Source organism: Balaenoptera acutorostrata, chromosome 18 (genome assembly GCF_949987535.1).
Source record: "Balaenoptera acutorostrata chromosome 18, mBalAcu1.1, whole genome shotgun sequence".
NCBI lineage: Eukaryota > Metazoa > Chordata > Mammalia > Artiodactyla > Balaenopteridae > Balaenoptera > Balaenoptera acutorostrata.
The window spans coordinates 59,834,921-59,849,680 of record NC_080081.1 but is presented as its reverse complement, the minus strand read 5'-3'; the positions used below and the strand labels follow the sequence as shown (position 1 = coordinate 59,849,680).

The following is a 14,760-nucleotide window of genomic DNA, read 5'->3' as shown; positions in this document are numbered from 1 at the left end:
TATGACTGTGTCATTGGTTGGCTCAAACATTGGTATGGCTGAATTACCTGAGGAACTGCCTTTTCCCCCAACTAAGGTATCCTAGTTCCAACTGTGGAGAGTCTGTAGGTCTGGTGGTAGAGCCCTGGCACTGTATTTTTAAAAACTCCTCAGATGATTCTGATAGACATCAAAGTTTGTGAACTATTTTTGAGTTTTTATTTACATTTATTTTTGCTTTTGTTATCAACCTATTCACTAGGTGTATAATGTACCGACTAGGTATATTACATGAGACAGGTTTCTTAATTATCTAATCTCACTATTTATGCTCTGCAGTTCAGGAAATGAAATATGTAATGCAATTCCATTAATTCTCAAATGTCTGTTTTGTTTTTACCTAGGTGTTATTTACCATTTCCCTTTGTGGGCTCTAGCAATAACCTGTTTGATCATGTTGCTATAGAAACACTACCTGATACCATTCATACTCTTGGCCAACTCCTGGAACGTTAACTTTGAAGTTACTACTCTTTCTGTTATTTATTTAGATTAATGACTGACCCTATTCTGTAAATTTTTATTTCTTGTCTGTTTTTAACTCAATCTCTATTTTTATTAAGTGTTTTCTCCCTACTTTGCATGTTATGACTTAAAACTAAGTGATTTTGATACATTGTCCCAGGTTTTTACAGTGACCAAATATTGGATAAAATTTTCAGGTTATCTAACAAACATCTAATCACTTCCCTAAGTTTTTTAGGGTTCACAGAATGTAGTCACATTACTACATTTGAATCTTGCCATAATAAAGTCCTGAATCTAGAACTTTTAGTAGTTGATGGTACACAATATATTGAATTTGACTTTACTGATTCTTAACTTGAACTTTTTTCCCATAGTTAGTAATCTGTGTCTAAATTCTGTCTCCCAATTCTGCTTTTCTTATATCTTAAAGTGGCTATCAGAGTATTTATTTTTGTTTGAGCCTAGCACCAAAACTACATTTTGGAGTTCTCTCACAGAGAATCTATTGCCTTTAATATGAAATAGTTTTCACCACTGTTGGTAACTTTGATAAAGTATAGATAAACTTAGTATAGATAGACTTTGTGGAATATTCATCTAAGCAGTTGATAACACTTCTATTTTCAGAAACCTTAATGTGTGTTTATTTTTTATTGAAAGATGCAGAAAATCTTTTTGAACATGAATTGGGGGCTCTCAACATGGCTGCATTACTACGAAAAGAGGAAAGAGCAAGTCTTCTTAGTAATCTTGGACCATGCTGTAAAGCATTATGCTTCAGGCGGGATTCTGCAATCCGAAAGCAGCTTGTTAAAAATGAGAAGGTACTGTTGTTTTCTTAGAAAAATTGGAACATGTTTGTTGAGTAGTATGGATGACCTATTCTTCATTTGATTGCTTTAAGGTGAAATTAAGGTCTCATTATCTGCTTTTATGAGTTTGGTTTCCCAGTCTTTTACACATATAAAAGAATTTTATTAGAATTTATATAGTACTTTTTATTTTACTTTAATAGTTTTGAATAACATTTGTTTTGAATAACAAATTGTTATTGGTACTGGAAAAAAATTTTAAATAGTCTATTCCTGTGAAATATTTTTCATTTGCATAGTTTCTTTAGATAATGAAATATACTAGAAACGTATTTAAATTGAAGGTCAAGGAAAAAAATTTCCCAGATACAGAGTGGTGAGGAGATTATATAGTGTTTATGAGAATATACCAAATTGAAGAGAGGAAATAAACACAAGTGATTATATGTAAACATTTACTTGAAGAATAAAGGAAATTGAAACAGCTTATTTTCTGTTTGGTTCAGGTAAGGAACCCCAGTTGAGAAAGACAACAGAGGAATTTTTTTGAATGATGAAACTTCTGATTGCAGTCATGGTTACTTGAATATATATATACATGAGTGAAAACTCAGAACTACACATAAAAAGCTAGTTTTACTGTATCACAACTTATATTTTTTATAATGCAAATGTGGTCAAGGCATCACTCTTCCTTTAAAGATCCTAGAAGAGAAATAGCAGAATGCTGGAGGTATTCAAATCTTTATTTCATTATACACATGGTTGGAGAACATTAACAAAATTTTATGGCAATAACTTTCAAAACTGCTAATGTAGCTTTAAGTTCCAATAATAGAGATCTACATCTTAGAACAAAGGAGGTAGTAGTTTCTCAGTAGACTGCACTGATCAGCTGTCTTCTGGAGAATTTGTTCAGTTCTGGAGCCTACATCTTATGGCATATCACCAGACCAGTAAGGAGTATGGAATGTTCGGTGCTTCTCTTCAGAGAATTGATTATCATGTGAAAGTAAGACTGAATTAATGTGTAGCTCCATAGAAGAGATTTTATTTCAAAACGTGGAAGAAATAGTACTGTTCAACAATAGAATGTGCAGTGTGTTTTTTGTTGTTTTGTTTTGTCATTGGAAACGATGAAGTAAAAACTACTTGATTACCTGTCAGGGATTGTTGAGAAGATTCCTACTTTAAGCAAGAAGTTAGACTAGGCACCCTCTAAAGATTGCTTTCTTTTCTAAGATTCCTTGAGTCTGCAAACATTTCTTAATTTTGCTTTTAAATATCTAATACAGCTAATTTAATATTCATTGCAAACTAATTTTTCTTATAACTGATATTTTTGTTAGCAGTTAACCTGTCTTTTCTACTGTCAGTCAACTAATAATGTACATGTTTAATTTGTTTTTGTTTTCTCCAAATAGGGCACCGTAAAACAAGCTTATACAAATGCTCCAGTGGTAGACAATGAACTCTTACGGCTGAGTCTTCGATTATTTAAGCGGAAGACTACTTGCCATGCCTCAGGACCTGAAAAGACTGAAGATAATAAACTCTCACAGTCCAGTATCCAACAGGAACTGTGTGTGTCTTAAGAGTGAAGTCCAGGCACATTTTCGGTACTATTTCCCTTCATCAGTGCATATTCTTTTTCAAAGTTCTTTGGTTTGACTGACAAGTGTTATTAGTGACAAAGTCAGAAAAGACAGCAGCCATGCTAAAAGAGTGACAAACTTTAAGTAAGTTAAAGACACTAGTTTGGCTAACAAGATTTTACAAAAATTTTTACACAGTACTTGATTGATTGATGATTGATTGATACTCATGCAAAATAATGTGAACGCATCTAGATTTAGTAGTTTATTCTGTACCTTTTGTTAAAACAGAAGACTATGAAAACGGTCGTCCTGCTCTTCCAGGCTACACAGATTTTTTAATGAAATGGAGCCACTGATTTATGTACTGGATCATCCTTATAGAAACTGCGATTTTCTCCAGAAACAAACAGTGTGTTCACCCAATGAACACACGTGCCATGCACTGCTGTGCTGCACAGGACACAGAAAGGGGGGCTGGGCCTGCGTGCTGTGTGGAGGCAGGAGCAAGCCACAATCCTGTTCTCCTTTCTAAAACTGTAACAAAACTACTTAATGGCTCTTTGGTTTTTTTAATATATGTGCATTGTTACAATGTATATTGGATATATTTCGAGTCTGAATGGTTTTGTTTGTTATCAGAGACTGTTGACTATTTTTATTTTTAATAAATGTACCTTCCCTTTTCTTGTTGTAGATTTACTGTGCTCTTCATTAATCTTACTCCTGATGTTCTAAAACATTTGTCATCAACATTACATGTTTCATACTTCAGATAGATATTTTACTGCTGAAGTTTTATTATTGGACAGCTGTGAATAATGCAATAATATTTGAGGATGTGCTTCAAGTATAGCTCAGTAATACTTGAAACAAACCAAGAGTTAACCAACCTATGTAATCTGAGCTTTAAAATCCTACCATCATACTTTTCAGAGCTATAACCTTTGATTACATTAACCTGCCTCCAGATACAGAGTGGTGAGATTATATAGTGTTTATGAGAATATACCAAATTGAAGAGAGGAAATAAATACAAGTGATTTTACATAAGCATTTACTTGAAGAATAAAGGAAATTGAAACAGATTATTTCCTGTTTGGTTCAGGTAAGGAGCCCCAGTTGAGAAAGACAACAGAGGAATTTTTTTTTGAATGATGACACTTCTGATTGTGGTCATGGTTACTTGAATATATACATGAGTGAAAACTCACAGAACTATATACATAAAAAGCCAGTTTTACTGTATCACAACTTGTAAGATATTTTTTATAATGCAGATGTGGTCAAGGCATCGTCCTTTAAAGATCCTAGAAGAAAAATAATATATAAAACAATTTACTTTTTATAAATTATAATATATCTGCTTTATTTTGTATGTACATATTTATCTCATGAAGTGGACTCTTAGAAGGATTTGAAATGGACTCCAAACTGCAGAATTTGTGGGCAGACAGTAATAATAATAATGAAGGAAACCAATGAAAATTGTAATTTGATGATTGCCTTTCACAGGTTTGTATTAAAACTGTAATCCTGTTACCTGTCTAAGTAGTTGTGTATCCTTTTCCTACAGGTAACCTAATGTTACTGGTTGAAAGGTTATATTCATTTCAAGAAACATTCACTGTGAACTTAATTTTTACAAAATACTTACCCAGCAAAGGAAACAGTCTTATTTCCAAATGACCTGGAAAGCATGTATAAGAAAATTACCTTCTTCTTGGTTTTTGTTTTGCTACTTGTAAACAAAAAGATTCAGGTGTGTTTCCTCTTCCAATTGGTAAATGTTTTGAGTAAAGAGAAAAAAGATAAAATTCTTTAATGACCTGGAGAATGAATAACCTTTAGAAAACTACTTCCTGTTTTAGTGGATAATATCATTCTCTGTAGCATAAAGATTTAAAGTCATAGAACCTCTAATATTAGTTCCAAGAATTGTGGAGTATAACAGAAATAATGGTTTTCCTGTTTTGTGCACTGACTTTAGGAATATTTCACAAGTTATTTCTTTACAGAAATGAAAACTCTGTAGGTAGGTTTGCCATATAGTCAGATCTGTTGCCATTTTAGTTTTGAATATCTTTTTGTTAGGTTGTAAAAGAAAATGTTAAAACTGTTTGCTTAGTCACAGTATTCAGAGCTTTATGCTCCCAGTGGGAATGTCCTGTTAAGTCTCATAATTTTTAAAAATTCAAACATTCTGTGTATTGCTAATCATATACGCATAAAGTTCTTCTAAAGCAAATCTTTTTGTTGAATTTCCCATAAAAGCTCTTGGACCATAAAGTCTCAAACCAGTATTCCTGGAAACATCTTCCGATCTATAAATTGTTAGTACAGTTAATGGTCTTCTGTCTCATAACTGATGATGAAGTTTGTCCATTTGCCATAACTGCACAAGTGGACTCCAGCTGCTAGTGATAAGGAGTTGTCTGTCTATAGAAAAGGCAGGGTTATGTCTGCCATCCAAAGTAAATAAAATGGGAGTTAACAGATACTTATATTTTGTTGAGTCAGTTGTTTGATTTTTTGTTTTGTTTTTGGCAGATGTCCTCACTATTTAGTAAAGTCTTATACTAAACTTATAATAGTTGGTAACTTCTTCACAAAAATTTGTAACTATACTCAAGTAGTACCTTAATATGTTAAAATCTGACCCATCACTTCTCTTTATTCTGATCAGTAACTGCAGGTTACTGTCCCCATCCTTCCCCATGACCACTTATGAGACTTTTCCTTATTAATTTGAAAATCTGTGGCATCAGCAGAACATCCCACATTATTCCTTACTGTAAGGTTAAGGTAAATAGTATCTATATTGTCAATGATGCTTTTAAATCTCAGAAAGAAGAGCCAGCATCTGAACCTCAATTTGTTACTTTAAAAGGTGTATGGGTTCCAGCACAAGATAGCTACATAGGAGGATCCTAAACTCACCACCTCCCATGGCCACACTGAATCTACAGCTACATATGGAACAATTTCCTCTGGACAAAACCCAAAACTAGCTGAGAGACTCCTACAAGGAAGAACCCACATCTAAGCTAGTAAGAGAGGCTGAGACAAAATCTCACCATAAACCCCACTCTCAGTATGGAGACCCCCAATCAAGAGGGAACTTGCAACCCTGAGGTTCTCCCTGAGGAGTGAAGGGTTTGAACCCCACATTTTGCACCCCAACTTTTAAAACTTGCCACTGAGAGACAAGCCCCGCAAACAACAACATAAAGAGACCCACACTGAGACATGTTGTAAAGTTCAAGTTAAAGACAAGGAGAGTATCTTAAAAGCAGCAAGAAAAAAAACAACTTGATACCTATAAAGGAACTCCTGTATGATTATCAGCAGATTTTATCAACAGAAACTTCACAGACGAGAAGGGAGTGGCATGATATAGTCAAACTGCTGAAAGGAAAAAACTGCCAATCAAGAATTCTCTACCTGACAAAGTTGTCCCTCATAATTAAAGGAGAGAGAGAGTTTCCTAGACAAGAAAAGCTAATGTTGTTAATCACCACTGGACTGGCCTTACAAGAAATGTTAAAGGGACTTCTTTAATCTGAAATGAAGGGGTGCTAATTACTAACAGGAAAACATATGAGAGTACAAATCTCACTGGTAAAGGTAAATGTATGGTAAAATTCAGAAAAATCTAATATAACAGTGATGGGTTAATTACTTATAAGGCTAGTATGAAGGTTAAAAGACAAAATTACTAAAAATAACTATAGCCATAATGATTTGTTAATGGATATACAAGATAAAAAAACAAATTTTAACACTAAAATAAAATGGGGATTAAATGTAGAGCTTTAGGTTGAGTTGATACTTATGTTTTTATCCACTTAAAATGGACTATGATAAATAAGTGTTGTAAGCCTCATGGTAACCACAAAGCAAAACCCTATAATAGATTCACAGAAGATAAACCTGAGCATACCACCACAGAAAATCATCAAATTACAAAGAGAGAAGAGGAAAAAAAGGAATTACAAGACAGCCAGAAAGCAATTTAACAAAATGGCAATATGTACATACCTATCAATAATTAGATTATACATAAATAGACTAAATTCTCAAATCAAAAGACATTGAGTGGCTGAAAGGATAATAAAAACCAAGACTCATCTAATATGCTGCCTACAAGAGATTCACTTCAGATGTGTGGACACACACAGACTGAAAGTGAAGGAATAGCAAAAGATATTCCATGCAAATGGAAACCAAAACAAAGTTAAAGTAGCTATACTTACATCAAACAAAATAGACTTTAAGACAAAAACTGTAGTAAGAAGCAAAGATGGTCACTGTGTAATGATAAAGGGGTCAATCCAACAAGAGGACATAATATTTTACAATATTTATGTACCTGACAGAGAACCTAAATAAAGCAAATATTAACAAACCTACAGAGAGAAATTGACAGTAATACAATGATAGTAGGGGACTTTAATATCCCATTTCCATCAGTGGCTAGATCATACAGATAAAAATTAATGAAACATTGACCTTAAAAGGACATATTATACCAGATGGACTTAGAAACATATACAGAACATTCCATCCAAAAGTAACATTCTTCTGAAGTACACTTGGAATATTTCCAGGATAGATCATATGTTAGGCCACAAAAAATCTTAATAAATTAAAAAAAAATCAAAATCATATCAATCATCTTTTCTGACTTACAATGGTATGACTAGAAATCAGTTGTAAGAAAACTGGAAAATTCACAAGTATGTGTAGGGAGGCTACTGGATGACCAATGGGTCAGAGAAGAAATCAAAAGAGAAAATTTAAAAACCTTGAGACAAATGGAAATACAACATACCAAAAGTTATGGGATATAGCTAAGCAGTTCTAAGAAGGACATTCATGGCAATAAATCCCTACATTAAGAAACAAGAAAGACCTCAAATATACAACCTAAATTTACAACTCAAAGAACTAGAAAGAGGACAACAAACAAACCCCAAAATTAGTAGAAGGAAGGAAATAACAAAGATCAGAGCAGAAATAAATGAAATATAAATTTAAAAGCCAATAGAAAAGATCAATGAAACTAAGAGCTGGAGGGGTTTTTTTGAAAAAAATAAACAAAATTGACAAACCTTTGGCAAGACTCACCAAGAAAAAAGAGAAGATTCAAATAAAGTTAGAAACGAAAAAGATGTTACAACTGATACCACAGGAGTACAAAGGATCATAAGAAACTACTACAATTATTCAGCAGCAAATTGGACAACCTATAGGAAATGGACAAATTCCTAAAAACATACAATTTTCCAAGACTGAGTCATGAAGAAACAGAAAATCTGAACAGACTCATACTAGTAAAGACATTGAATCATTAAGTAAAACCCTCCCAATGAAGTCCAAAAGTCCATGACCAGAAGTTTTCACTGATGAATTCTACCAAACATTTAAAGAATTACTACAAATCCTTCTCAAACTCTTCCAAAAAAATACAAGAAGCAACACTTCCAAATGCATTTTATGAGGCCAGCATTACCCTGATACGAAAACCAAAATAGGACACCACAAGAAAATTACAAGTCAATATCCCTGATGAACATAGTTGTAAAAATCCACAGCAAAATATCAGAAAACCAAATTTAACAATATATGAAAGGATCATACACCTTGACCAAATCATTTATTCTAGGGATGCAAGGATGGTTCAACATCAGAAAATCAATCATTGTGATGCACCCCATTAACAAAATGAAGGATAAAAAAGTATATGATAATCTCAATAGATGCAGAAAAAGCATTTGACAAGATTCAACATCCATTCATGATAAAAACTCTCAACAAAGTTGGTATAGAGAGAATATACCCTAACATACTAAAGGCCATATATTATGTGCCCACAGCTATCATACTCAATGGTGAAAAACTGAAAGCTTTTCCTCTAAGATCAGGAACAAGACAAGAATGCCCACTCTCACCACTTTTATTCAACATAGTATTGGAAGTCCCAACCAGATCAGTTAGTCAAGAAAAAGAAAGAAAAGTCATCCAAATCAGAAAGAAGTAAAACTCACTATTTGCAGATGACATGATACTATATAGAGAAAACCCTAAACTCCATCAAAAAACTATTAGAACTAATAAATGAATTCAGTAAAGTTGCAAGATATAAAATCAGTGTGCAATAATCTGTTGTGTTTCTATACACTAACAACAAACTAACAGAAAAAGAAACTAAGGAAAGCAATCCCATTTATAATTGCATCAAAAAGAATAAAATACTGAGGAATAAATTTAAGCAAGGAGGTGAAAGACCTGTACACTGAAAACTATAAGATAATGATGAAACAGATTGAAGATATAAATAAATGGGAAGATAATCCACATTCGTGAGTTAGAAGAATTAGTGTAAAAATGTCTATACTACCCAAAGGAATCTACAGATTCAGTGCAATCCCTATCAAAATTCCGATGGCACTTTTCACAGAAATAGAACAAACAATCCTAAAATGTGCATGGAACCACAAATGACCCCAAATACCAAAGCAAATCTTGGAAAAAAATAGTAAAGCTGTAGGCATCATACTCCCTGGTTTCTAACAATATTATTGTACAAATCTATGGAAATTAAAACAGCATGGTATTGGTATAAAAACAGACATGTAGATCAATGGAACAGAATAGAGACCATAAATAAACCCATGCGTATATGGTCAGTTAATATATGACAAAGGAGTCAAGTATATACAATGCGGAAAGGACAGTCTCCTCAATAAATGAGGCTGGGAAAACCAGACAGCCACATGCAAAAGAATGAAACTGGACCATTATCTTACACCATAAAAAAATTTAACTCAAAATGGATTAAAGACTTGAATGTGAAACCAGAAACCATAAAACACATGGAGGAAAAAATAGGCAGTAAGGTCCTTGACATCAGTTGGCAGTAATTTTTTGGAACGACAAAGCAAAGACAAAAAAAGCAAAAAAAAAAAAAAAAGAAGAATAAACAAGTGGGACTGTATCAGACCAAAAGCTTCTGCACAGCAAAGGAAACCAACAACATGAAAAGGAAACCTACCAAATGGAGAAAATATTTGCAGATCATATATCTGGTAAGAGGTTAACAACCAAAACATATAAAGAACTCACAGGACTCAAACCAAAAATCTCACACAGAAAAAAAACCCCAAACAATCCCATTATAAAATGGGCAGAGGATCTGAACAGACATTTTTCCAAAGATGACACACAGATGGCCAACAGGTACATGAAAAGGTGTTCAACATCACTAATCATCAGGGGAATGCAAGTCAAAACCACATGATATTACCTCACACCTGTTAGAATGGCTGTTCTCAAAAAGACAAGAAACAACAATTGTTGGTGAAGATGTGGAGAAAAGGAAGCCATTTTGCACTGTTGGTGGGAATGTAAATTGGTGCAGCCACTATGGAAAACAGTATGAAGGTTCCTCAAAAAACTAAAAATAAAATTACCATATGATCCAGCAATTACACTTCTAATTATTTATCCGAAAAAAATAAAAACACACACAACTAACTGTTGAACAATCATCAACAGGAAGACACTGGAACTCGCCAAAAAAGATACCCCACATCCAAAGACAAAGGAGAAGCCACAGTGAGATGGTAGGAGGGGCACAATCACAATAAAATCAAATCACATAACTGCTGGCTGGGTGACTCACAGACTGGAGAACACTTATACCACAGAAGTCCACCCACTGGCGTGAAGGTTCTGAGCCCCACGTCAGGCTTCCCAACCTGGGGGTCCGGCAACAGGAGGAGGAATTCCTAGAGAATCAGACTATGAAGCCTAGTGGGATTTGATTGCAGGACTTCGACAGGACTGGGGAAAACAGAGATCCCACTCTTGGAGGCCACACACAAAGTAGTGTGCGCATCGGGACCCAGGCGAAGGAGCAGTGACCCCATGGGAGACAACCAGACCTACCTACTAGTGTTGGAGGGTCTCCTGCAGAGGCGGGGGGTGGCTGTGTCTCACCGTGAGGACAAGGACACTGGCAGCAGAAGTTCTGGGAAGTACTCCTTGGCATAAGCCCTCCCAGAGTCCACCATTAGTGCCACCAAAGAGCCCAGGTAGGCTCCAGTGTTGGGTCGCCTCAGGCCAAACAACCAACAGGGAGGGAACCCAGCCCCACCTGTCAGCAGACAAGTGGATTAAAGTTTTACTGAGCTCTGCCCACCAGAGTAACAGCCAGCTCTACCCAGCACCAGTCCCTCCCATCAGGAAACTTACTCAAGCCTCTTAGATAGCCTCATCCACCAGAGGGCAGACAGCAGAAGCAAGAAGAACTACAATCCTGCAGCCTGTGGAACAAAACCCACATTCACAGAAAGATAGACAAGATGAAAAGGCAGAGGGCTATGTCCCAGATGAAGGAACAAGATAAAACCCCAGAAAAACAACTAAATGAAGTGGAGATGGGCAACCTTCCAGAAAAAGAATTCAGAATAATGATAGTGAAGATGATCCAGGACCTCGGAAAAAGAATGGAGGCAAAGATCGAGGAGATGCAAGAAATGTTTAACAAAGACCTAGAAGAAATAAAGAACGAACAAACATAGATGAACAATACAATAACTAAAATGAAAACTACACTAGAAGGAATCAAAATCAGAATAACTGAGGCAGAAGAATAGATAAGTGACCTGGAAGACAGAATGGTGGAATTCACTGCTGTGGAACAGAATAAAGAAAAAAGAATGAAAAGAAATGAAGATAGCCTAAGAGACCTCTGGGACAACATTAAACGCAACAACATTCGCATTATAGGGGTCCCAGAAGGAGAAGAGAGAGAGAAAGGACCAGAGAAAATATCTGAAGAGATTAGAGTTGAAAACTTCCCTAACCTGGGAAAGGAAATAGCCACCCAAGTCCAGGAAGAACAGCAAGTACCATACAGGATAAAACCAAGGAGAAACACGCCAAGACACATAGTAATCAAATTGGCAAAAATTAAAGACAAAGAAAAATTATTGAAAGCAGCAAGGGAAAAATGACAAATAACATACAAAGGAACTCCTATAAGGTTAACAACAGATTTCTCAGCAGAAACTCTACAAGCCAGAAGGGATTGACATGACATATTTAAAGTGATGAAAGGGAAGAACCTACAACCAAGATTACTTGACCCGGCAAGGATCTCATTCAGATTCGATGGAGAAATCAAAAGCTTTACAGACAAGCAAAAACTAAGAGAATTCAGCACCACCAAACCAGCTCTACAACAAATGCTAAAGGAACTTCTCTAAGTGGGAAACACAAGAGAAGAAAAGGACCTACAAAAACAAACCCAAAACAATTAAGAAAATGGTCATAGGAACATACATATCGATAATTACCTTAAATGTGAATGGATTACATGCTCCAACCAAAAGACACAGGCTCACTGAATGGATACAAAAACAAGACCCATCTATATGCTATCTACAAGAGACCCACTTCAGACCTAGGGACACATACAGACTGAAAGTGAGGGGATGGAAAAAGATATTCCATGGAAATCAATACTCAAATGGAAATCAAAAGAAAGCTGGAGTAGCAATACTCATATCAGATAAAATAGACTTTAAAATAAAGAATGTTACAAAAGACAAGGAAGGACACTACATAATGATCAAGGGATCAATCCAAGAAGATATAACAATTATAAATATATATGTACCCAACATAGGAGCACCTCAATACATAAGGCAACTGCTAACAGCTATAAAAGAGGAAATTGACAGTAACACAATAATAGTGGGGGACTTTAACACCTCACTTACACCAATGGGCAGATCATCCAAACAGAAAATTACTAAGGAAACACAAGCTTTAAATGACACAATAGACCAGATAGATTTAATTGATATTTATAGGACATTCCATCCAAAAACAGCAGATTACACTTTCTTCTCAAGTGCACACAGAACATTCTCCAGGAGAGATCACATCTTGGGTCACAAATCAAGCCTCAGTAAATTTAAGAAAATTGAAATCATATCAAGCATCTTATCTGACAACAATGCTATGAGATTAGGAATCAATTACAGGGGAAAAAAATGTAAAAAACACAAACACATGGAGGCTAAACAATACATTACTAAATAACCAAGAGATCACTGAAGAAGTCAAAGAGGAAATCAGAAAATACCTAGAGACAAATGACAATGAAAACACGATGATCCAAGACCTATGGGATGCAGCAAAAGCAGTTCTAATAGGGAAGTTTATAGCAATACAAGCCTACCTCAAGAAACAACAAACATTTCAAATAAACAATCTAACCTTACACCTTAAGGAACTAGAGAAAGAAGAACAAACGAAATCCAAAGTTAGTAGAAGGAAAGAAATCATAAAGATCAGAGCAGAAATAAATGAAATAGAAACAAAGAAAACAATAGCAAAGATCAACAAAACTAAAAGCTGGTTCTTTGAGAAGATAAACAAAATTGAAAAACTCTTAGCCAGACTCATCAAGAAAAAGAGGGAGAGGACTCAAATCAATAAAATTAGAAATGAAAAAGGAGAAGTTACAACAGACACCTCAGAAATACAAAGCATCCTAACAGACTACTACAAGCAACTCTATGCCAATAAAATGGACAACCTGGAAGAAATGGACAAATTCTTAGAAAGGTATAACCTTCCAAGACTGAACCAGGAAGAAATAGAAAATATGAACAGACCAATCACAAGTAATGAAATTGAAACTGTGATAAAAAAATCTTCCAACAAACAAAAGTCCAGGACCAGATAGCTTCACAGGGAAATTCTATCAAACATTTAGAGAAAAGCTAACATCCATCCTTCTCAAATTCTTCCAAAAAATTGCAGAGGAAGGAACACTCCCAAACTCATTCTATGAGGCCACCATCACCCTGATACCAAAACCAAAGATACTGCAAAAAAAAGAAAATTACAGACCAATATCACTGATGAATATAGATGCAAAAATCCTCAACAAAATACTAGCAAACAGAATCCAACAACACATTAAAAGGATCATACACCATGATCAAGTGGGATTTATCGCAGGGATGCAAAGATTCTTCAATATACGCAAATCAATCAATGTGAGACAACATATTAACAAATTGAAGAATAAAAACCATATGATCAGGGGGAGCTTCAAGATGGCGGAGGAATAAGACGTGGAGATCACCTTCCTCCCCACAAATACATCAGAAATACATCTACATGTGGAACAACTCCTACAGAACACCTACTGAATGCTGGCAGAGGACCTCAGACCTCCCAAAAGGCAAGAAACTCCCCACGTACCTGGGTAGGGCAAAAGCAAAAAGAAAAAACAGAGACAAAAGAATAGGGATGGGACCTGCACCAGTGGGAGGGAGCTGTGAAGGAGGAAAGGTTTCCACACACTAGGAAGCCCCTTCGTGGGCGGAGACTGCGGGTGGCGGAGGGGGGAAGCTTCAGAGCCACGGAGGAGAGCGCAGCAACAGGGGTGCGGAGGGCAAAGTGGAGAGATTCCCGCACAGAGGCTCGGCGCCGAGCAGCACTCACCAGCCCAAGAGGCTTGTCTGCTCACCCGAACAAAGAAGAACAAGAAGAGAACAAAGAAGAACAAAGAAGAGAAAGGGAAATTTCTCCCAGCAGCCTCAGGAGCAGCAGATTAAATCTCCACGATCAACTTGATGTACCCTGCATCTGTGGAATACCTGAATAGACAACAAATCATCCCAAATTGAGGAGGTGGACTATGGGAGCAAAGATATATATATATTTTTCCCTTTTTCTCTTTTTGTGAGTGTGTATGTGTATGCTTCTGTGTGTGATTTTGTCTGTATAGCTTTGCTTTTACCATTTGTCCTAGGGTT

At 35.6% G+C, this 14,760-nt stretch overlaps 1 protein-coding gene across 7 annotated transcripts in view; it reads left to right on the top strand.

Annotated features, from left to right (window-relative positions):
* The window catches only part of ZC3H13 (zinc finger CCCH-type containing 13), an 87,271-nt gene extending 83,661 nt beyond the window's left edge, over nucleotides 1-3,610 (top strand). For all 7 annotated transcript variants that reach the window (XM_057532891.1, XM_057532894.1, XM_007186832.3 and 4 more), the window contains 2 exons: nucleotides 1,168-1,331; nucleotides 2,744-3,610. In XM_057532891.1, coding sequence (XP_057388874.1) covers nucleotides 1,168-1,331; nucleotides 2,744-2,914 — 335 coding nt within the window. In that variant the 3' untranslated portion in view covers nucleotides 2,915-3,610. The remainder of the gene's footprint in view (nucleotides 1-1,167; nucleotides 1,332-2,743) is intronic.
* Nucleotides 3,611-14,760: the final 11,150 nt, after the last annotated feature.